This window comes from Drosophila mojavensis, unplaced genomic scaffold (assembly GCF_018153725.1).
Source record: "Drosophila mojavensis isolate 15081-1352.22 unplaced genomic scaffold, ASM1815372v1 contig_136, whole genome shotgun sequence".
Taxonomy (NCBI): domain Eukaryota; kingdom Metazoa; phylum Arthropoda; class Insecta; order Diptera; family Drosophilidae; genus Drosophila; species Drosophila mojavensis.
In genome coordinates this window covers 14,008,499-14,033,280 of record NW_025318667.1, presented here as the reverse complement: position 1 = coordinate 14,033,280, position 24,782 = coordinate 14,008,499, and the positions used below count along the sequence as shown (strand labels likewise).

At 38.2% G+C, this 24,782-nt stretch overlaps 3 protein-coding genes across 7 annotated transcripts; 2 read left to right on the top strand and 1 right to left on the bottom strand.

The window, feature by feature from the left end:
• Nucleotides 1-2,207: 2,207 nt before the first annotated feature.
• On the bottom strand, nt 2,208-3,585 carry LOC6583803 (transmembrane emp24 domain-containing protein 3). Its single transcript, XM_002009432.4, has 2 exons — nt 3,435-3,585; nt 2,208-3,323 (listed from the first exon to the last, which is right to left on the bottom strand). Exon 2 carries the CDS (start codon nt 3,195-3,197, stop codon nt 2,490-2,492), a length of 708 nt encoding a protein of 235 aa, XP_002009468.1. The 5' UTR covers nt 3,198-3,323; nt 3,435-3,585; the 3' UTR covers nt 2,208-2,489.
• A 461-nt stretch (nt 3,586-4,046) lies between these two features.
• Nucleotides 4,047-6,073, top strand: LOC6583802 (nudC domain-containing protein 1). The gene is made up of 2 exons (XM_002009431.4): nt 4,047-5,460; nt 5,531-6,073. The coding sequence occupies exons 1-2, from the start codon at nt 4,200-4,202 to the stop codon at nt 6,013-6,015; spliced, it is 1,746 nt and encodes a 581-aa protein (XP_002009467.1). The 5' UTR covers nt 4,047-4,199; the 3' UTR covers nt 6,016-6,073.
• A 227-nt stretch (nt 6,074-6,300) lies between these two features.
• Nucleotides 6,301-24,240, top strand: LOC6583801 (glutamate--cysteine ligase). Of its 5 annotated transcripts, none has more exons than XM_015161381.3 (6): nt 6,301-6,576; nt 7,066-7,690; nt 21,129-21,755; nt 21,819-22,924; nt 23,016-23,197; nt 23,341-24,240. In XM_015161381.3, exons 3-6 carry the CDS (start codon nt 21,131-21,133, stop codon nt 23,522-23,524), a joined length of 2,097 nt encoding a protein of 698 aa, XP_015016867.1. In that variant the 5' UTR covers nt 6,301-6,576; nt 7,066-7,690; nt 21,129-21,130; the 3' UTR covers nt 23,525-24,240. The 5 variants fall into 5 exon arrangements, with proteins under 5 accessions (XP_015016867.1, XP_015016868.1, XP_043863774.1 ...); XM_015161382.3 differs by having other exon boundaries at nt 7,062-7,690; XM_044007839.1 differs by lacking the exon at nt 6,301-6,576 and having other exon boundaries at nt 6,990-7,690.
• Nucleotides 24,241-24,782: the final 542 nt, after the last annotated feature.

Genomic DNA, 24,782 nt, shown 5'->3' with positions numbered 1-24,782 from the left:
TATTTTAGTTAAACCAACGAGCTTCTCTATAGATCCTAAGTTCAAATGGAAAGACTATACATACATATATGTATGTAAACCTATTTTGTATCACTGTGGTAAAGGTTTTGCCCATGGTCCAATTCAATTATACTCGTTTATGATCTACAAATAGTAAATTGATTATAGCCATTATAATTTATAAATATTATATGTTCATCATGTCCGTCCGTCCGTCAGTCTATTTTGCTACTATTGAAGCTAGAAAGCTGCACATTTGGAATATATGTATATATATATGTACGTATATATCTCGTCTTTAAAAGTCATGTTCACACATCATACGATCGTTCCCCTTCAATTAACGTAATTTCAGATCATATATATGGTAGAGGAGAAATACTATAACTTTAGATGCTAAATACAGTCGAGGCTCAATAATTCGTACGCCGCTAAATCGAAAAAAAATTCGATCCCCTTGAAAGGAATTCGCTCTCAATAATTCGCGACAATTTGAATTTCTGTGTAGAGCGAAATAACACAGATCCCCTTGCCATTTCGAATTATCGGGATTCTACTGTATTTAAAATTTGTAATTGGCTTACGAACATAGACAATACACAGTTATTTATTTATAATGCCATTTATAATGCCATTACTATTAACCTCCTCTGATGATGCTTCCCCATTGAGGGGTGTGTCGTGTCGAAATCGAAATCATATAATTTCCATAATTTTTAATGCCGAGCCTAAAACTTAAAATTACATTACTCTAAACTTCTTCTAAGGATTGGTCGAAAATCATATATCCAACGCAACTTGAATATAAGAAATCGTAAACACTGTAAAAATAAACATTGATAGAAGGGAGGCATATAGTGTTAGATCGCATTTCTTATATATGTAGATTGATTCGAAATTGAGCAAGTCCAGCTCATCATATCTTTATCGATAAACATGGATGCTAAGTCAATTCTCTTAAGAATTGTAATGGATTATAAAACCCACTTATTTCATAATTCCAGGGTATGCGCCAGCTAGAGCTCCCGCCCACTCGCCCATTTGTCCGTCTCTCTTACATATTTCAGTGCATTTTAAAAGCTGCCAACGAGGAAGCAGCATCCAAAATCGCGACAACCTCGACCTATGCAGCATGCCCGTATACATGCATATATGTATATATGTGTGTGTGTGTGTGTGTGTGGCAAGTGAGCGGCAGCTGCTGCTGCTGCTCTGTAGTGTAGTGGAGCAGCAGGTCAGGCCGCGTCGCTCAAATTGCTGTTGCAGCACAAATTGTGGCTCATTTAAATGAACACTGTCATCGTAGTTGAAACAAAACGTGTTTTCTATTGTATTTGTTTACAAATACCCTGTACACATTGTTGGCTTGAGGACGAATAGCTTAGCTCTGAAAGATGGCCTAACTGTATAAACCAATATATGTATTATTATATTATTATATTCACTATTGCTGCATTCAACTCTCAATTGAAATTGAAAAATTAACAGCTTTAAATATACTCAAGTTAAGTATTTAATATCCCACGCAGTTCAACTGTTAGTCGAGCATGCCCTTTCGCTTTGCACTTGCTCTTCGCGACGGCTGAACTATGAGCCCGAAGACGAAATTGCCGCAACGAATTCGCCGTCGCTCAGCTGAGCCCAGCTAAGCCAGCACTGCACTCTTCAGTGTATGTGTGTGTGTGTGTGTGAGTGAGTGAGTGAGTGTATGCTTGCTCTACTGCTCTGGCGCTCTTGTTGATACAGTTGTTATACTATCGTATTGTTTCATATTTTTATTTTCTTTATTTATGTATGTATGTGAATACCATTCGCCGTCTGGCCCTGTGGCAGTTTGTACGAACTGTAATAATAATTTTGATCGAAATTTGATGATTTCGGTGCAAAATGCCACGGCAACAACAACAACTTCATATGTATGCCATCCCTGTCTCTCACAGTGAATCTTTTAGCTTCCGCCTATTAGGTAATCTCTAGCTGCTTCCTGCAAGGCGAGCGGGGAACAACAACAACAACAAGAGCGTGGGGCATCCTGCCTGTGCCATAACAAGCGTACATAATTTATAGCGAGCGTTAATAGCAACCTTTTATGGCGCTATTCTCCGCACTCGTCTTCAGGCATTGCACAAGCCACCAAAACACAAAACAATTTTTGCAAACAAAAATTCTAATAATTTGCAATTTTCAATTAAGAGTTTTGTTGTTGCTTTTGTTTTTAAGAAAAACATTCTCTTTGTTTTTAATGGGTATGGAGCGTGGAATTGGCTGGTGGCGCCAAGCTTTTGGAATACATGTGAGAGGTTTTTTTTTTTTTGGCGTGAAAACAAATGTAATAAAATTACGATTTAAAAAAAAAAATAATATATTTATATTTATGTATAAATGTAAGTGTGGTGTGTGTGTGTGGTGTGTGTGTGTGTGTGTGTGTCTGTTTGTGTATTACTATGGTAGAGATAGTTTCGCTGCTCCAGCTGCTTCCATTGTTACCCTTAGAGGCGCCCATAGCGCGCCTGGCTTGGCTTGCGATCTGTGAAGAAGTTGCGCAACACCAGGATTTGGACGAGGCCGATCAGGATGACGCTCGCCGTTTCCAATGAAGCCCAGACCATTACACGCTGATTGATGTCCTCGGCGCGTTTACGTCCTTGGGCCTCTCTTAGGCGATGGTGCGTCTGGGCGTCGAGTATGTCGTTAAGTGCCTTGTGTATTGCCTGAGCCGACGTCTCCATTTGGGTTAGCACCGTGGCGTGCTCGTCAACGCCAGGCAGGGACGGCTCGTCACCTACCTGAAAGTCCACGTAGACGATTTTGTGCGAGAACGCAGAGAATTTATTGCTAAAACAGGCCGTATAAACACCAGTTGTCTCGGCCGTAAACTGATGGCTATCGAAGGTCGCACGCTCCAGCGAATAGATAATCTTATTCTGTGGATCCTTCAGTGTCACATCCACATCCTGCTGGCCGCCGGCCGATACCTGAAATTCGAAATATGCGCTCGTATTGCGTTTGATCTCCTCGTAGAAGCAATCCTCGGCATTGTCCGCCAAATCGAACGTGAATTCCACTGCTGCGCTGCCCTGCAGCAGAGCCATTAGCGCTACCAGAGACAGCCACAACATTGTAGTTAGCTTTTTGTTATTTCTGCTCTTGCTGATGTTGGTGTCGTTCCTTTGGCTGTTCATCTGCTCGTTTCGCATCCTTACTATCTAACTTCCTCTATTTGGTATGCAGCTGGTTAATAACTAAATGAAAAATTTGCTGCCCCACAGCAGCTGACTTAAGGCGTAAGTTTTCCGGGCGTTCGCTGCAATCTTCGGTTTCGGCTTTTTTGCAAAACACGTCCACACAAACACAGGCACACACACAGAGAGGAATTAGAAAAATTGAATTATTATAATTCTAGTCAATTGTGCGGCATGCGCGGCTCTGCTTACCTGTTTAGAACGTTATTGCAGCTGTTTTTTTTCGCCTGACTTTCGCCTCGGTGGTTAACTAAATATACCAATAATAAAATAATTGAAATTAATTCGTCGTAAGACACGAACCAAATGTTCTGTCAACGTGTCAACACTTTTTTTTGTGTTCTCGTTGTGCAGCACTGGGTGAGCAGAGTTGCAAAGAACACGTATGCCTTGGCTAGTCAGCGGTTATGCTGGGATGACTCCAGACTTATTTCAAATGTGTTTCACTTGGCTGATAATTCCGATGAATATTATATAATAATTAATCGTAAAATATATATTATATAATAATTAATCGTAAAATAATTAAGAGTTTCAATCGAAAGTAACTTTTAGGTTTATAAATGTATAGTTAATTTGTTCTTGTTTGACAATTACCAATAATATCATAATATCAAAACCCACTCTTTTGGCTTACCAAAATTTACAACCACATGATAATATCAAAGCACACTCTTTAGGTCAAAAACTTTCTTAAAAATGTACACGATATATCAAGTTTAAATAATCTTCACCTATGTTACATATACAACAGCGTAGTAAGTGTCATGCTGGCACAAATGAGTTACTCGAACAGCATGCTAACATATCATAAACAGAGAATATTGTCATATCATAACGACAATATTGTCTTTATAATTTTACAACACTTTGCTGTGAAATTGAAACTTCAAAAAATTCAATCCAGTTTTTGCTTTCTCAGAAATTATCTCGACGCAGAAAATTTATTAATTCGCAATGGTGACCGTGGTGGACCTTAAGGTCGATCGCAATCTTTTGTGTCCCAATTTCGATGGCTATAAGCTCTCCTTCGATTCGGTACCGATGTTGCGCCAAAGCTTCCGTCACTACAAGGCTTTGAAATACGATCTATACAAGAATCACTATTCGCTGCTGCACACCGAACTGTTTGCCAAGCACAATTTGCTTACCGCCGATCCCTGGGCCCGACGTAATACCTATTTTGTAAATACAAACCATGAGGTGGTCCACTGCTCGTTTGACGAGATACGCAGCGATGCACGCAAGCCGCGCATTGTTTACAAAATGCAGTTCGAGGATAGCGGAGATGGCTATTACCAACCCGGAGACTATAATTATAGTATGCGTTTCATCTCCGAGAAGTATTGTGTGCTGTGCGACGGCAGGCAAAGCTATTTCCTGCTCGAGACGGGCGATCGCAGACGCCACACAGAATGGCGTCTTGTGACCAAGACGCATATAATACCTTCCTCAGAAACTCGTGGCTTTGTGCTATACGATGCCAGGCTGGACATTTTGCACGCTCGCAAGCAAGTCTCTCTGGTTGCCGGGCATGTGACGCGCTCCAAGTCGACGGACCGGCATTTGATGCTGCTGAATTGGTCATACTGGATGCTGCCAAATATTAAGGAGGAAGTCTGGTTTTATGTGCAGCGCGAGCAGCTACAGACCGTAGGCTCTGTCTATTACTGTGCTTTTGAACCGCACTCTGAATCCATCATAGTCTGCACCGATGGTCAACTGAAAACTGCAGAAGAAGCTCGTGTAGAGACTCTACAGGAGCTGAACAAATTTAGTTGTCCCCAATACAAGTGGACCCAGACAGAACGCGATATCGTCGTGAAATTCGATGTGCCAACAGGCACCAACCTACACAATTATAATTTCAAATACTCCTCCACCCACATCAATTTTAAATTGTACGAGCAGACGCTGCTGGAGGGCACACTCTATGCGCGAGTCAATGGTGACTTCACCATCATTAACTTGGATGAAAACGGACTGACGCTAAAGATGATCAAAGAGGAAGCATTTTTATGGCCGCAACTAATGCAGTGCGAGGATGAGGAGGAGGAGGAGAAGCTCTTTGACGAGGAAATCGGGGATGTCGCGGAAGTCGAGGAAGAGGCAGAATCATCAGAAGCGGAGCCAGAACCTCTGCCCATACCAAATTTGGAGGAGCCTATTGAGGAATGCGACCTTGCCATGGCCACAGACGAACCGGAGATTCAAATGGGCAAGCATAAGCATATGGAGCACATTATTCCTTGCCTAATCACAGTTATTCTCTACGACTTTCTTTTCAGTTCGCTATAATCTCCACGATTCAAAAATTACACACAAAGTTTCCTTGGGGAATATGCCGCCGCTCTTCACCACCTCGCTGCGTGCTGGCTATCCTCCGGCGTTCGCCACACGCGAAGGCGTGGACGCCTCCCTATGGCTGCAGTCCCACCAGCCAGTCAATCCGTCAGGTTGGAAGGTCCGCCACGAAGGCAATTTACATGCCTTTGGCTATGTGCTGGCCTCCAAGCAGCAGCGCAAATTCATTGACTGCTGTCCGGACCTAGAATATGCAGTAATTGCGGAGACCCGCCGCCATGTCTTCATCTATAAGCCGCGTAACGAATCCGCCGGAGGATTGCGCAATCGCAACGGGGCGCAGGTGATCATTGGCAAGCAACATTTAGTTACATTGAACGATGATTTCGGTGATATACTAGGCATGGCGACTGCCCCGAATCTGATTACTTTGCTCACCGCGAAAGCTGTACTCTTTCTCTCGGTCTAACATAAACAAAACAGAATGAAATAAATGTATTTACATATAATGTGCATTTATTTACAAACGAAGTGTGTTTTGGCTTTTACCACTATCCATATGTATATATGTACATAGTTCGTGCTTGTACTTTAGCGACATGGAATTTGAAATTCGGTCTCAGCGCGCGCGCTTTGCAACACTATCAGCTGATTGCGCTGCCATTTACACCCCATGGTGTGTTAGAGCATTAACATTGTCTGGCAGCACTATCCGATTGAATGCGTACAACCTTTTTTTTTTTTTTACATAAATAGCCGCGCGCAGTGGCAGGTTTTCTAGTTTGTTTTTCTTTTTTTTTTGGAATTTTGTGTTAAATATCGGTGTCGCTATTATTACGCTGGCAATTAGAAATTAACAACGAATAACAAAATAGCTGAATATTTCGAAGCACGTTAATATCGCCATTCAATTGAGTTTCAAGTGAAGTTTCTAGTAAATAATTGTGTGTGTGCATTTTAGTGGAATTGTGAAATTTTTGGTAGCGGCTCCATAAGACTTCGGATCGTCAGAGAGAGAGAATATTAAGCAGTAAGCAATCGGATCGCTAGCGCACTCACACTCATTAAACACGCACTCACATGTACGCAGCACACAACACATTAAGCAGCAGCGTCTTCTAATTAGAACAACTCGGTCATACACACATGCAAATGTAGAGGCCCATAGACAACCTTACATATGTACACACGCACACACATGCATAAACAACAAAATAGAAACTGAAAGGGACAGCCGCAACATTTGTGCTGTTCGTAAATATATACAAATTCTTATGCATCTATTATTAAGAAATATTCAAATTCTGCATGAGCTTGCAGTCGCAGTCGCAGTCAACGCTGATGTCACAGCTGTAACGGAAGTTACATAGTAAACGCAGTGCAAAGCAAATCAAAAAAAAAAAAAAAAAAAACACGCGGCCTGCACATTTTGTTGTTCTCACACACACATATATGTATATTAATTTATAGACAAATCTAAATGAAATTATATATGAATTTCTTTTGTTTACTAAGCAAGTTGTGAAATCGTGGCAAAACAATCTACTGCAATAAATCGGAACAACAACAAAAACAGAAGTGCAAATTACAACAACAGTTACAACTATTAGTAGCGACAAGTCGGAAAGAGCTAAGGCATCGCTCGTCAAATTGTCGCTGGTCAGTTGAGATTGGCCTTTGATTACACAACCAACAACAACAAAAGGAACGGCAAAAAACGAATGAAAAAAAAAAAAAACAATATTCAATATATCAGAATTAAAACGTGTGTGAAAAACATCAGCACGCGGTCGGTCACATACACGCGGTCCCATACACACACAAACACGCACACACACACACACACAGACAGCGCGAGCGCGCACGAGTAACAGAGACAGCGTGAGTAGCACAGCCAGTAGGAGCGAGTACAGCAGCACCAACAACAAACAGGTCATTTTGTTGTTCAGCCGACACCGACGCTGACGCCGACGACGCCGCCGCCTTTGGGCTTTATTATTGCTTCATATTCCAAAAGCGAGAGCAACAGCTGAGCAGCAGCAGTAGCATAATACAGCAACCTACCCAGAAATCAACCAACAACTTTTATTAGAAAGAAGCACGCGTTTGTTGCTTTTGGAATTCTTCTTCTACAGCATTTGCCGGTAAGTGTTTATTGTGCATACAAACATAGTTCTGATGACAATATAAGCTTTTAAAATGCACTTAGGGTATGAGATTCTTTTTTTAAACAAGTGCGTAATTTCGCAGTGGGTTTGAGTTTCTATTGATTTTCGTTTGAAATTATATGCCTTTTACCGTTGCTTTTGTATGTTCTCGCCGTTGTTGTCCAATTTTCAAGCCGTGCGCAACCTTGACATTCGCTTTCCATACCAATTTATGTGCATACCAATTGATGTGTGAGTGTGTGTGTGTGTGTGTGTGTGTGTGGGTAAGTGTGAGAAGGGTGCAGCCGCTACTTACATACAGTCCAATTGAGTTGGGTCACTGCTAGTCTTGAGACTAGAAGCTTCTAATTTGATTTTCTAATCAATTTGAAAACTTATCGCTGCATACATACTTACCTAGATATGTATGTGTGCTCTTAAATATCGTACGCGTTTAATTAAGTGCCAGTCACATTTCTGTGGAGTCATTCACTTGCTAAAATCGTCTGCTTTGTTTTTTAAAACTGAGAACAGCGTGATTTTTTTTTTGTGTTATTCTTGATCACTAATTGATAAAGTGCTTCACAAAACACGCATGCGCACATACACATATGTATTTTATACATTATGATAATATATACGGCAGCTGTGTCGTCACTGACCCATTACTCATGCACAAGTCGCGTGTGATAAACGAAAAGTAAATTACTTTTTAAACGGGTTTATGCATTGCTGCGGCTTTAGCTAAAAGACCTGCGAGTGGATGAGAGAGAGAGAGGGAGAGAGAGGGAGAGAGAGAGAGAGAGTGGTAGTGATGGGGGTCGAGCGGGTGTAAGTTGTGACTTTGAAGTTCAAGGCACTCCGCCGAGAAAATAAAAGTTGAGCGAAAGCGAGAGCGAGAGCAAAAGAGCGGCGAGATCAGCTCACACACTCATACGCATACGCACCAATCAATGTATTGATAGCTGCTATGGATTGCGCTCTCTTGCATATGTGAGAGCTACAATTTCACCACAAGAACGAACAACAACAACAACAGAAACTATAGATAACCGAGTAACAACATCATGCGAATTAGCATATTATGTCTGTGTGCTACAAGACTCGCAAATATCATCGTGAGTCAGCACATTAGGCGCAAACTCGCCATGACTCACGACAGGGCACGGCACCGCACGACACAAAACGTAACAGCACGGCACGACACGACATGACACGACACGACACGAACGTGGTTGCACTTGGCCTCGCTAATAACAGTTACGCATAGACACGATCGATTACTATCGCAATCAATGTTGATTCCCCTTACAGTAAACGCACACATACACCCAAAGGCACATTAATAGATAACTATTTATTATATATGCATGTATGTACTGGTGTATATAAATACATGTATCTGTATGCATAGTTTTTATCTATTGTGTGCAAAAGTTGACCTTGTCATTTATTAGTTCATTAAAGTCTATCTCAATGCCCCGTGGTGCCGCCGTCCATGGGCTAATCGCTTTGTCAAATGACGACGCAAAAAAAAAAAAAAAAAAAAAAAAAAAAAAAATAACAATAATTATGATAACAAAAAAATAATTACAGAACTAAAGGACTTTCCCGTTTTTCCGTGCGCATGTGAATTTTAATAATGTTCATTCGAAAACAAACATCAATAAAAAAATAAATAAATATAATAATATATTCACAAACATAACAAATGAAAAAAATATTAGACAGGTGTCTCGAATTAATAATACTCTATAGCGATTAAATACATAATACATACATATATTCGTATTTATTAAAATATCAAATGTCATAATTTTTATGGGTTTTCTAATAATGGTTTTTCATATATTTAATCTTGGCTCGAAAGTATATTAAAAAAAAAAGACAAAATTTTTAATACATCTTTTTTTTTTTTTTTACTTTATCAGGCAACGTACGCTTAAGAACTTTCTCGAATTCTTCAAGGCTCTCAGAAAAATAAATATAATATTCATTGTGGTGAAATACCCACATATGTATGTATATGTATATGTGTATATTAATAAAGATCTTGCAGCCTAATGAGAATAGAATGAACGAATGAGCTGTTCTTACTATTAACACAGGATAATTAAAAACCTTTTCCTTTCTCTCTTTGTAATCTGTGATCTCATATTGATATCTACAAGAGACTTGGATATTTTCCGCCCTATGTTCTAGATGTTTTTATTTATTATTAAGTGCAGGACAATATGAACTTGTTTGTTTCTAGAGAGTTCTTATATTTATGGATATAAAGATAAGATATAATATTTGTGAGTTCACTTTCACAGGGTACTTTCCTGTCGAGCTTGAGAAATATAATAAAATAACAGTTAGATAAGATGAATTAGACATACTATATAGAGGCATATCTAACTGGGCGATAGATAAAAATAAAAATAACAATTTTTTATTGCATATACAAATATACCCTATATTTTCATAAATTACAGTTAGCCAGTTATCTAAGCGTATCTCTAAGCTGTTTAATAGTTTTATCCCACTTGCTGGGCCGTTTTATGTGCCCTTAGATAAGGCACCTGTCCAAATCCTAAGGTTTATTAGTCATAATTTTAATCATATAACCAGCTGTTGACCCTAATGAAATTTTGTTGCACGTGTTGATGAAATGCATAGCAAAACAGCTATATATATATATATATACATACGTATACGGGTATATACGTATGAGGGTATATGCATGCTTAGGAAACTTTGACAATGAAATTCAATTTGTAGATATTAAAATATTTATTTCGGAGAGCAATAAACGTTTCTAGTTTTTTAATAGAGACATATTCTTAGCATATGATCTCAACTTTTGCAATGCTTATTTATTATAATTTATTTAGCTCTGCGGCACTTCTCCTTTACATAGCTCATCGAGGAATTTTTTAGACTGATGATTTCTATCTATATTATATATATGTATGTATATCTGTAACATATGCCATGGTGGATTATATGATATGCTTTCCGGGTGCAGCTATTTCTCTTTCAATTTATGATCTCAATTTAAATGTCGCTGCTTAATTGGCTATATAATTGGCACAAGAAATTTAAGCTAAATATGGATATTTATGAGTATGTGTATATATCTACACATACATATGTATATGCTCTAGTGCGTCATCATCATCATCATAATTCTTAGAGTTATCGTCATCTTCGTCAATTGTCTCGCAATCAGCTTGTAGTGCGTCATTCTAAGGGCCGATGTTAGTTTGGAGTGGTTGATGTATTTTCACTCCACTATTTACACATCCGATGAGATAAATGGCTGAAATAGCACCAGCAATTGCATAAGACCATTTGCAATACTCTGTACTCATTGAGGCGAGCAGTGATATTAACTATATACATGTATTATGAAAAAGTTGATATTTTGAAACATTTTCTGTTTGAAATATGCAAAATTATAAAATTATAAACGGTATTCAACAGCCGATACAGTCCATCATATCGCCTGCTTGTCTACGTCTTACTAATGAAAACCTGTTTAAATAAATGTTTAACGAAATTAACAAATTATTATAAATAACAGTTGAACTTTATTATGGGTTCAATTTACACAAGTGCTTTAGACAATTTGATATCAGCGTCAGTTCCTGTCGGCCCTAAAAATACAAAATCAACAAATAGGCCACAAAAGAAAAAGAAAAATAATTATAAACTTCAGAAAAAGAAGTTATTTTTATTTGCCATGCCCATTATGAAGGATTCTCGTTGTCGATCCACGCAAAAGAACAAAATATATTCAATTCTAGGAAAATTGCTAGATATGGTTTTTATATAAATTTGTCTTCTTTGACCGATAATAAGCCCAATCTGATTTACATCTTCAGTGAGTCAGGCACTTAACTCTTGGGAAATACAGTACAGTTTTAATTTTGATTGCTGAAGCAAACATCGAACCCGTTCGATATCAGTTTACATTTTTGGTTTACGATGAAAAAGTCTCAAGAAATATTAGCGCAATCATTTCAATAGGCAATTCAGTGAGTCAATCCATCAGTCAAGTGGTTTAACTGTCAGACGTATCAACCAATCGTTCAGTCAATCAGAGTTTGAAATGCAGTCGTCAATTTGTTATCCAAACTGTTAGTCTTTCAATCAATCTATCAGTCTTTTGACGTTCAGGAACTAGCTCAGTCCATCAATCAGTCAAACAGTCAATCGATCACTTGATCAAATGGTCAAATAATTAGTCCTTCAATCAACCTTTAGTCATCATCATCATCAGCAAATAATCTATTAGTTATTTAATCTGTGTCAGTCATTCAGCCCCTCAATCATTAAGTCAATAAATGAGTCAGTCAATCAGTCGGTCAAACAATCAGTTAATCAAATGTCGATTGCTCAGACTTTTATACAATCCATCAGTCATTTGGTTTAACTTTCATAAACTAGGTCAGTCTATCAATCAGTCAGTCGATCAACAGTCAGCCGATCACTTGATCAAATGGTCAAAATGGTCAATCAACCGCTATCATCATCATCAGCAAATAATCTATTAGTTATTTAATATATGTCAATCATTCAGCCACTCAATCATTAAGTTAATCAACGAGTAACTCAATCAGTCAGTCATTCAGTGCCTCAATCGTTAAGTCTTCCAATAAGTCACTCAATCAGTCAGTCAAACAATCAGTTAATCAATTGTCAATTGATTAATCTTTCATTCAATCCATCAATCATTTGGTTTAACTTTCATAAACTATTTCAGTCTATCAATCAGTCAATCATTTGGTATATCACTTCAAACTTCTCGGTCTAGCACAGGCAATAAATTGCTTAAATAGTCCATCTACGATAGAGTCAATCAGATGGTCAGATCGTTGCATCATCAGCAATGCATTCATTCAATCAGTAAATTGGTCAGTCAATAAGTCAATTGGTGAATCAAACAGTTTATCGCTTGGTCAATCAGTAGACAGTCAATCAGAGCAAAGCGCAAAAGCAAACCGAACAATTTGTCCCATTGACAGCTACCAAATTTAGAGACGCATTTTCACAAATAACTCAGCAGACAGACAGACATATGTATATGTATGCATGTATATATGATTGAGTAACCGTGTACACACACACACGCGACTTATCTATGCAATAATATAGCCTCTGCTCTCTGAGCGAACTCTTACAATTCTATTACGTCGCAATTGTTTTTATACTCATTCACGAAAGTGAAATGAGTATATTGGTTTTGTGCAATGTCCGTCTTGCTGTCCGTCCGTCTGTCCGTATGAACGCAATCTATTTCGGCGCTATTGAAGCTAGAGGCTAGAAATTTGGAACACATACTCCTGTATATCTGCGATTTATAAAGTGTTAAAATTTTCCCGATCCGCCCACTAGGGGCGTGGCAAATCGGAAAATACATTTTCCGATATACCAGAAATCATGTTTGCTGAAGAGCTAGAAAGCTGAAATTTAGTACCACCCAGAATCACGAGCTATGGCGGATATATCTCCGCCCATTGCACGTCAGCTAATGTTATGATTCTATAAAGTCTAAAAACAAAATTATAAGTCTACGCCCATTAGGGGCGTGGCAAATCGGACCTGAAGATATAGTGATTTTTTATGTTCTGCTATATTTTGGACACTATTGATGCCAGAGACCTCAAATTTTGTATATATACTCGATCTGATCACCCAAGACCAAAAAGCTTTGTCGGATATATGTCCGCCCACAGGGGGCGTGGCAAACCGCAAACGTCTATATCTGCTAAAGTATAATAGCTAGAAGCTTCAAATTTGGATAGTTGAGTTACTGGTAGCCTCCCCTATTGATTCCTCAAAAAATAATTTTTACGCCTCTTTAGGGGCGTGGCATATCGGAAAATACCCTGTAATTTCACTTTTTTTGAGGGTAAGCATTCAAACTTTGCAGTTAGGGTACCGTTATCACGTTCTAAAAACTGACAAAAAATGAGGTGTCTACGCCCAGTTGGGGCGGGGCAAATCGGAAAAACCTGTATATTCTACAGTATTAGAGCGAAACTTAACTACTAAATTGTTGATGGGATGTGAATGAGTATTCCGCAGTCGGTAACGCCCGACTGCTACGTTCTTGCTTGTTTCTTTTGCTGTTTGCTTTTGTTTTGTGTTTAGCGTCGGCCGACACTTAATTTGACTTTCCTCTTTCGCCCTCTATTCTTCTCCTTGTCAGTTGGCGTCTGGTTCTCTTCATTTTATGTTTTCGCTAGCATTCGTAATTTTGCTCGTTTTATGAGCCGTATACGTAATCTGTCCTAATCTCATATGTCATGCAATTATTTCAAGTGCAACGACTACAATTTCCTCTATATATGCTCACATGCATGGCAAATCGTTGGCAATTTGTTTATATTCCGTTACAGATAAACCCAGAGCACATCTATGATTCCGATGTGTATATATATGTATATCTGGTATATTCTATTCTCTGTATCTTACGTTCTGCATCTGTAGTTAGACTCTTGTATGTTTTCTATTTCATTTGCCTGCATTGTTTGACCCTGAGAAATGGCTATTTCTGTTGTTGCTGTTGTTGCATGTTGTTGCATGTTGTACATTAGCTCTTTCCGCATTCGATTCGCGACTTTAGCTTATTACGTATACGCCACCTTGTGCACTGCCAGTGCTCAGCAGCTCAACAAGCTGTGCTGTAACTGTTTTTCATCAACTTTATCAGGGTTTATCAACGCTACTTATGACACATAAACACACACCCAAATACTCACACACACACACATACACATACTAAAATCTATAATAGATTTTACAACACAAGCTTATCAACTTGAATTGGGCTTATCAAAATTGTTTTTCTTTTGTATCAGAAATGTCTATTGATACAACGTGTAAGAACATGTTTACTGAAGCTGCTCAACTAATTGCATACCCTGTGAATTGCATAATCCTTAAACTGGTTTGATGATGTCTAATTAAAGGCTAAGGTGAAAACTAAGATCGGCTAATCAAACAAATTTAATTGCAGATCAATGCATGAACCTTGCGCTAACTTTTATTTGAAATATGTAATTATTTTATTTAACATTTTATTTCAGTATAACTTTTATGATTTTGATATTTGAATCGATAGGAAACTTCTGATACTCTACTCTTGTTATACCCTATACAATTTAAATCTACTACAACTTGAAGCTTTCTAACCATTGCTATCCATTTTATGGATAGGCATTCAAGCATTCAAAAAAACAAAAAACGCTACGAACGAATTTCAAGCCGTGCACAAAATGAGAATTAGGCTCTCTCTCTCAACTTCCCTCTTTCTCACTCACACGTGTTCACATATGGAGCAATTTGTACACACACACAGATACATATAGACGTGCACACACAGACACTTTTAATGGCTTCGCAGAATTTCAGCAATTTGTTCAAATCATTTTGGCCAAGCGAGTTGCGTTGGTCAGTATACATTAGATACATATACATATATGTGTGTGTCTGTATATACGTATATATATATGTATATATATAAATGCTATGTGGCAGTAGCTGAATAAAGGGCACATCATTTGACTAACTAATTAGCCCGTTGTGTGTTTTTAACATTTTATAGTCGATTCTTATCTAAATATTTGGTCCACCCTAATGCTAGCTCTTTGAACTAACCACGATATCGAATGCTTGCTAACCTTGCGAGACTATATATATATAAATCGAAGAAAAAAAATGTATATAATAAGAGGAGAATGTTTGACCAAAAGTTGGTTTTACATATATATTTGTAATAAATAATAATAATATATTATAAGTAATCCATTTCGGCTAGTCTAATCAGAAGGAAATGGAAAAAATTTCTGGTTTGACAAGCTGTGAATTTCGAAAGCACTTCAAATGATAACTGAACGGTTTTATGGCCTTGAAGAGGGTATAATATAATTATTGAGAATGCCATAACTGTTAGCTGTAAACATATAAAAATAGATGCTGTACGGTGTCTACAGATATGAGCACTGACATATAATATTTTTCCATATATCTTAATATATCTGTAGATATCTATAATACCTTACTATATAGCGAAGCTACGAACAATCACTCAGCAAGAAAGTTCGAATATACTACAGAATTTCTAAAGGTATTTAAACTTCGGCATGCTAGACAAAAATTTTTTTGTTTGTTTTGGATTATTATTATTTTTTTTTTTTTTTGATTGGTATTACCTATCATTATTTTATTTTATGGCTTTGGACGAACTAATTTATGGGCGCAAAAAAGCTTAATTTGATTTGCAATTATTATAAATATTGTATAATTTATTAAAATGTTTAAATATAAATATAATAAGAGACCATTATATAATACTCTTTTACTAAATTAAGGCAATCAAAAAATCCTGAAATGCGATGAAATACTGTAAGGCTTGATCTTGTATTTGGTTTATTTTAGTATATGAAATTTTTATTACATTGAAGCTCTCACTTTTGTATATGTATGATGCATATTTATGAATGTATGTGGTTAATTATACCCTGAACCCATTGAAAATGGGAAATCAGTGTATAATGGTAATGGTGTATAAAGTACATATATTCTTGATCAGGACGACGAGCTGAGTCGATATAGCCCTATCCGTCTGTCCGTATGAGCAAGATATGGGAGCTAGCATACGCAGTACAAGTTTATCAACTATTTTTGATAACTCATCCGATAACTTTTTTTATCGAAGATAATCGAAAAATTGATTTGGTTTTTTCAGCCTAATTTGAACACTTTTAGACCTGGAGACTGTGTATACACAGTATATATATATACAAGATTTTGTTATTTACAGATTTTGGATACGCCCCTTCGCCCCCAATTTGTAAAAAAAACGCATTTCAAGTACTAGAGACTTGTGCTTTGGAATGTACACATATTTTCAGGGTATCTCCTAGTCGAGCAGTCTCGTCTAGAGCCTTCTTACTTGTTTTAGTTTAAATTAACTACAGCTGCGACCAAACGCGAACTGCTTAATTAAACCATTTAGATTTTATACAGAAATTCAACTGATGCATACTGTAGTCGATTGTGTAAGCTTATTCTGGTAGCTGTTCCGTTATGTGTTCTACGAACAGTAATTCAATTTGCTCATTCAGATTGTTAAACAATCAGAACTTACAGAGCCCAACATTTCGAAACATATAGTATATGTAAAACCCCCTATAACTCATCAATCAGAAGTTCCCTTTCTTCTCCTCCTCTTCCCTTATAGTATATACAATTGATGAAAAGACATTCATAATTCTGTTTACGATACGGCAATATATAATCGTTACACATTGCAAGGTAATCGTTTATCGATTTATCTTACTACTGGAGATCGGCATATTAGTTGGGCTCTTCAAATGAACGATAATTTATAGGCTTTTTACACAAAGACTTTGTTGTGAGTTGTTGAGCCTTTGAGTTTAACTGACTAACAAATATTGACTATTGATATGTGAATATTAAATTTAGCGAATATTCTAAACTTTTTTACAATGAAGATGTTCTATATAACATGTAAATATTTATGTTCAGAAATATAAAATTACTTATTTAACTGTAAATATTTACAATGAAGATATTCATGTGAGCTGTTAGGCTTTGAAGTTGATTTACATGGTTCAAATTTATCATGAAGATAGATAGATTCATATGTATCAGTTAATATTATCATGAGCTCACGAGAATTGAAGTTGCTCTACATAGTAAAATTATGTCATGAAGCATAAATATTCGATACATATTTGACATGAGCATATCTTCGTGGTAACTGTAGCAGATATTTGAAATATTTACCATGAAGATACTTGTTACAAACATGAACATATCAGTCATATGATACAGTTCAATAAAATATGTAGTTTGATCGGTCCTCGAGAAGCATTTCTTTAAAATACATATATAGCTTACGGTATCAAATTACGACCCCGTCTAATTATAATCTTTATAGTCTAATAAATCAAAATGCCGGCCCAATGTAGCAAGTGCAATCTATAATAAACAAAATATAAATCCATATAACAAGAATTAATAATAATAAAAAATAAAGTATTTTATTTTTACTTTACGATTGGTATTAAATATGCATAATAAATTAAGTAGTCCAAATAATTATAAAGGCAATCTAGAGTTTCAAGTGCCGTCAAACGTACCACACTCCATCGTCCACCTTTCTGGGCACCTGCCTCAGCAACTGCGACATCCGTTCCAATACAGATATGAAAATCCCCAAATGGGTGGCACTTCCACACGCACAGTGGTATCAGCTGATAGTTTTTGTTACAAAAAACAAAAAATATTGCTTGTGATCTTGATAGGGAAATCATTGTAAGAAAATCAATTTGAACTAGGGAAGCAATATGTAGTATTAAATAAATATATGAAGTGATCAGAATCAATGAAACTTTCTGGGTCAAATTTCTTGCTTATATTCTCACAGTCGACATAATATACATATACATATATATAAATAATATCATATCAAATTTTGTATGAAACTAAAATCTTTTGTATACCACATTATTATTATTTATTATTATTATAAAAGAATACGAAAGAATTTAGTTTCATAACAATATGATATGATATATGTATTATGTGTAAACTGTAGAAATATGAAGATATGCCAGAAATTTAACCTAGATATCATATATATAGATATGTTTATATTTGATTGATCTACCTCAACTTGGCAAAGCTGAGACATTGTTTATCATCATAGTTAAAGGAATTTCAAGTATATCCTATTCTCATCAACAATAAATAAATAGAACTTTTGCGACGTTTTTTGTTGGAATCTCCCACTGTGATCGTCAAATTTGGCAACGGTAAATTTGTCGCCGTTGTTGTTGTCAGCTTCGTCATCGGCAATCGATGGATGGGTGGATGAATGGATCGATGAATGATCGTTGGATCGTGCGCTTGCAATGCGATACGAAGCGCTATTCTGACTGTCCGAGCGTCGTTCCCATCCACTGCATAAGTAATCGGAGTCTGGCCGTGGGTATATTTAGTAGTGGTTTAGCCGTGAAGCGATCAAGTTCTAGTTGACTCTCGTTTCTTCAAAGAGGGTTTTTCGAAATAGAGTGCATCAGTATTATTTTAAAGTGCTACAACTAGCGAACGTATCAAAGGTATACAAACTCTACTTTTTTTTCAATTTGGAGTGAAATTTAATTCTATATAGAATGCTTCATCAATGCATCACTAATCAATCAAATCAAATCAAATTGTCTCATCTAAGGCAGGCTTAACTAATGAGTAAAATGGTCAGAGTTAGCTTCTCTAGGCGTGCTCAGGTGAAGCATTCTAATTTTACTGCCATCGATTGAGCATGTCAAGGGAAACAGACCCTGTCCCAACTCTTGTACAAGCCAATCGAGTTGATCTTTACGGTATCAGCTGGCGTAAATAGATTGCCTAGGCATAAATAGATTCAATTGATCATTATTAGGCTTCTCTTTATCGCACCTATCTAGAAGAGTTTTTATTGTAATACATACGATCCATATCGTATTACGATACGGAGCTCTTGCAAAATAAATATTTTGAAACTTTTCGATCTCGAGTGGCATTAAATGCTTACTGAATTGTAATAGATATACACTACTATGCTTTCTATTATATAGTTGCTATAATAACTATTTGTCGGTTTTTTTTTTTTCATGTTTCTTTTGGCTGCTAGTTCCACTGAAATATACAATTACTGTCACAGCTGAGCGATTTGGTATTTGTTAAAATGTGTAATGTGAAACAGCGACAAAACTGGGTTTGAGTTTAAACGTGATTTATATGCAAATCGAATATAGTATATATGTATGTATGTAGTACAGAATCACAGTAAATCGCAAGCTGAAGATATATAGTGCAGTATTTCAGATGGCAATGCTGTTTGTTGTTTAATAGCTTCACAATTTTGAGCTGGATTTATTAGACAATTAATTAGCTGGTAGTTGTTTTTTTTATACCCTGAACCCATTGAAAATGGGAAGTCAGGGTATAATGGTTTAGTGAAAAATATGTAACAGGCAGAAGGAATCATCGCAGACCCCATAAAGTATATATATTCTTGATCAGATTGACGAGCTGAGTCGATATAGCCCTGTCCGTCCGTATGAGCAAAAGGATCTCAGAAGATATAAGAGCTAGAGAGCTGAAATTTGGCATGCATACTCGTGTATACCATAGGCAGTACAAGTTTATCATATTTTTTCGATTAATCGTCCGATAACTTTTTTATCGAGAATAATCGAAAAATCGACTTGGTTTTTTCAACCTAATTTGAACACTTTTAGACCTGGAGACTTCGAATTTGCATTGTATATTGTAAAGTTTGTGTTTGTTTGTGATACTTATCGTGCAGTTCGTGATGATCCTATCGAGCGACTGATTTGAATAACAATGGATCGATTTCGGATGACCTTTGGTTATCCCAGGTGTTGCTATGCACTGGAATTTTTATATATGTAATTTAAGTTCTCAATTATATATTGTATCAGATATATATATATGTATATAACAAAAAAACCTATCAACAGCTATAATTTGTGTTATCAATAACATGATTAATTTTCTTTTCACTGCTGAGGGTATTATTAGGCCATTATCGATTTAGCAATTATTTATTTAAAGCTCATCAATTAATAAAGCGAACTGAACCCTAGCAACTATATACTGGAATTATTCACCAAGCACATCTAATCGCGGTCAGACGATTTTCTTTTACATTTTTATAAATAAATAATAATCGATGCATGCGTATTATTTAAAATAGGCACACAAAAAGGAGTTTTTGCCTTTGTTAAAGTCAACCATCGAATACTCGTTCTGAATTGTAGATAGATAAAGGCCAATTGGATTGTGAGCAGTATGAAACCAAGTATGAAACCAAGGTACCTTTCACCTCTCTATGCACTTCTCAGTGCTAACTGTGAATATATACCTCAAGAGTTTAGGTTCGATGCAGCTGTTGCTGTTGCTGTCCCGCAACATCGCCTATCTGTCCCTCAACTGACCGATTAGCTTTTTACGACTTGTGCGGCTCTTAAAATAGATTTATTTGGATGTATGTGATTTGGGTATTGAAACTTGAATTGCTTTTCCTTTCAAAAGATTACTTTGTCAGTTAATCAAAGAGTTCCTTGACCAGGAATATTTTCTACAGAGAACGAAAGATGGAATAAGAATCAGAGACAGTTCGGAGTTTTCAATAGAAACGAGACACAAAATTGACAGAAAGTCAAAATTATAAATTTATCTAAATGTGACAAACTGTGCCTTGTTCTCGCCCTCTCTCTGTCTTCCTCGCTCTCTCCCTCTCTGTCTCTCCTCCACCGTGTATGCAGCTGTGCTTTGGAGCACTATTAATTTTCTATATCAATATCAATCTAACAACATCTGACTCTCTCTCTCTCTCTCTCTCTTGCAGCAATGGGCCTATTGAGCGAGGGCAATCCACTCTCCTGGGAGGAGACCAAAAAACTCGTAGATCATGTTCGTGAGCACGGAATCAATCAGTTCATACATTTATATCACAGACTTAAGGATCGCCAGGGCGACATACTCAAATGGGGCGACGAAGTGGAATACATAATTGTCAAGTTCGACGATGAGCAGAAGGTGGCGCGCGTTTCACTGAAGGCCAAGGATCTGCTGGCGAAACTCAACGAAAAGGAGCTGGCGGATCCCAACGGCGTGAAGTCGCTGTGGCGGCCCGAATATGGCGCCTACATGATCGAAGGCACTCCGGGCAAGCCCTTTGGCGGGCTGATGGCACATTTCAACTTGGTGGAGGCCAACATGCGGTATCGCCGCGAGGAGGTCACCGAGCTGCTGGACAGCGATGAATGTGTGATGTCCATAACAAACTTTCCGCGTCTCGGTGCGCCAAACTTTACGTATCCGGTGTACCAGCCACGACCCGAAGATCCCCTGAGCTCGGCCCGTTCACTCTACTTTCCCGATGAAGCCATATTTCCGGGCCATCCACGATTCAAGACGCTCACGCGGAACATACGCATGCGACGGGGCGAGAAGGTCTCTATCAAGCTGAAGGGTAAGCTCCATAGCCGCTCAGTCTATACTCCAATTGCTAATGAGTAATGCAATCGCTTTCCAGTCTTCAAGGATGTAAACACACAGCTGCCTGTGGAGGGAGCGCCGCCTGGCGAGCCGGATGTTGTGCTCCTGGATGCCATGGGTTTCGGCATGGGCTGTTGCTGCCTCCAGCTAACGTTTCAGGCCTGCAACATAACCGAGGCGCGCCGCCTGTATGATCAACTGGCGCCGCTTTGTCCCATTATGTTGGCCCTGACCGCCGCCTCGCCGGTTTACCGCGGCTATCTAACCGAATCGGATTGCCGCTGGAATGTGATCAGCTCCTCGGTGGATTGCCGCACAGAGGAGGAGCGCGGCCTGAAGCCGCTTAAGGAAAACAAATTTCGTATCGCCAAATCGCGATACGACTCCATCGATTCGTATCTGTCGCCCGAGGGGGCGAAATACAACGATGTGAAGCTCACCTACGATGAGGCTGTGTACAAGCGTCTCATCGAGGGCGGCATCGATCATCTGTTGGCCCAGCATGTGGCCCATCTGTTCATTCGGGACACCGTATCGCTGTTTAGCGAGAAGGTCCATCAGAATGATGAGGAGGACACAGATCATTTCGAGAACATCCAGTCAACCAATTGGCAGACGATGCGCTTCAAGCCGCCGCCTCCGAACAGCTCGATTGGCTGGCGTGTCGAGTTTCGTCCCTGCGAGGCGCAAATCTCCGACTTTGAGAATGCGGCGATTGTGTGCTTTGTGGTGCTGTTGACCCGTGTCATCTTATCGTATCAGCTGAACTTCTTAACGCCCATCAGCAAGGTCGATGAGAATATGCAAACGGCCCAGAAGCGGGATGCGTGCCGCAAGGAGAAATTCTGGTTCCGCAAATCGTCCAAGTCGACGGAACAGCGCGCCGCCTGTGTCCAAATCAACGGCACCACAACGAACACAAATGGCAGCAGCAATGCGACGGATTCGATGCCTCTATTCAACGGCACTGCCAAGCTGAATGGTCATGGAAACGGACTAAACGGCAATGCCAACAGCAGCAGCACCAACACCAATGGCACCCACATTCAGAATGGAAGCACCGACAGCGATCACACCGATACAGATGATGAGGACACCGAGCTGTTCCAGCTGCTTACCATCAATGAGATCTTCAATGGCAAGGTAAGTGCTGGAGGGAGGCTCATCCCAATTGACGGCTGTTTATATAGAAAATCTACGGTCATCTAAATAGCCACAATCTAATTCCTTGCAGCCCGGCGTATTCCCTGGCCTGGTGCCGCTAATACGGAGCTATCTGCAGTCGATGGAGGTGGACACAGACACGCACTGCACAATTGAACAGTATCTGCGCTTCATACAGAAGCGCGCCGCCGGCGAGCTGATCACCACGGCTACCTGGATACGTGAGCAGGTGCTCAGCCATCCGGACTACAAGTGAGTGGGGTATAGATATATATATATATTGATATGTATATACCTCTATATATATACCAAATATATATACATATATACCTATGTATATACATATATGTATATAGCTCATGTCTCTAATGATTCTTTGCGATTGGCTATTGCAGAAAGGATTCGATAGTCAGCGATCGTATTAACTACGATCTGCTCAAGAGCATACAGCGCATACAGGAGGGCAAGCATGTGGAGCCGGCGCTGCTTGGCCAGGGCAATCATTCCAAGACGAAAGATTTCATTCCGCCCGCACTTCAGAAGCAGCTGGCCAAGACGGGCTGCTGCGAGGACAAATGATCGCGTTGATTTGACTCGCCGAAATACACACACGCCGAAATATATACACAAACACACACCACAGACGAACAGATTCACACACACAACCAACAAAACAACTAAAACAACCCAAAAAGGAAAGCAAATCAGCCTCTACTCTAAACACACACGTGATACATATGCATACATATGTATATGTATACAGATACATATACATATAGATAGATAGATATATGTATATGTAGTGTGTATGTTGCGCGGCAAAATGTTAGCCGAGACGCAGGCAGAAGCTCGAGCGGATCGGCTACACCGGACAGAAGCCAGCTGTGGACAACAGAATGCGCGACAGTGAGAGGAAGAGAGCCGCGAGCTTCGTGCTGCGTGCCACGAGCTTCGGGAGGCGTCGCACTTGGGTCTTTCGATGGGGAGCAACATTTATCAATATTAATATTTTTGTAGCATGATTCTTAATATTTAAACAGGCCACAAATTCAAAACTAAAAGAGATAGAGAGAGAGAGGGGAAAAGAACGACAGAGTGAGATCTAGAAAACGATGGCTTATTTCTGACATAGAAAAGGCGAGTATGCTGCTCAACCAAAAACAACAACAGCAAAAATATATTGATTGAGCAGTGTGTTTGAGAAGCTAGGCTGTCGATTGGGCGTGTTGCGCTAGATATAAATCTATACAAATACACATATAAACAATAACAAAAAAAAAAAAAAAAAAAAAAAAACATAATACAATATCTTTTGGCTACTTCTTTATTCATTATTTTTTCTTATGTAACTGCATATATATATTTATGTATGTGTTTACTTTGTATTACTACGATTGTGTTAGAAAATGCCCCAGCAGGCCCGGGCGAAATCTCAACCAAGTGCCGTTCCATATGACGCGATAAACAAACAAAGAAAAGTGAAATAAATAATTAAAAATAATAATAATAATAATAATATACGCCTAAACGAAATAGTTCAAAGTCAACCAAGTTGTTTATTTTTTTACGTATATATATAAATATACAAATACATATATATAAATTAATATTGTTTGGTTTTTTTTTTTTTTAACAGTGTAAATGATAAGTATGTTGAAGAGAAATAGAGGAAAGTGAAAGAGAAACTTGTGCTATTATAATTTATTATGCGTAATTGTACCACAAACATTAATATTATTTTTATTATTATTATTTAACTATTATAAATAAAAAACAAAAGCAAATTAAACCCGATTGTTAAGAATTTAATTTGGTATATAACCAGAATAATAATAAT

What these genes read in the sequence shown, in the direction of transcription:
- LOC6583802 (XM_002009431.4), top strand. Translation starts at nt 4,200, where the DNA reads ATGGTGACCGTGGTGGACCTTAAGGTCGATCGCAATCTTTTGTGTCCC. An exon ending in CGAACCGGAGATTCAAATGG is followed by an intron (nt 5,461 to 5,530) that starts GCAAGCATAAGC and finishes CTTTCTTTTCAG; the next exon opens with TTCGCTATAATCTCCACGAT.
- LOC6583801 (XM_015161381.3), top strand. Translation starts at nt 21,131, where the DNA reads ATGGGCCTATTGAGCGAGGGCAATCCACTCTCCTGGGAGGAGACCAAA. An exon ending in GGTCTCTATCAAGCTGAAGG is followed by an intron (nt 21,756 to 21,818) that starts GTAAGCTCCATA and finishes ATCGCTTTCCAG; the next exon opens with TCTTCAAGGATGTAAACACA. An exon ending in ATGAGATCTTCAATGGCAAG is followed by an intron (nt 22,925 to 23,015) that starts GTAAGTGCTGGA and finishes AATTCCTTGCAG; the next exon opens with CCCGGCGTATTCCCTGGCCT.
- LOC6583803 (XM_002009432.4), bottom strand. Translation starts at nt 3,197, where the DNA reads ATGCGAAACGAGCAGATGAACAGCCAAAGGAACGACACCAACATCAGC.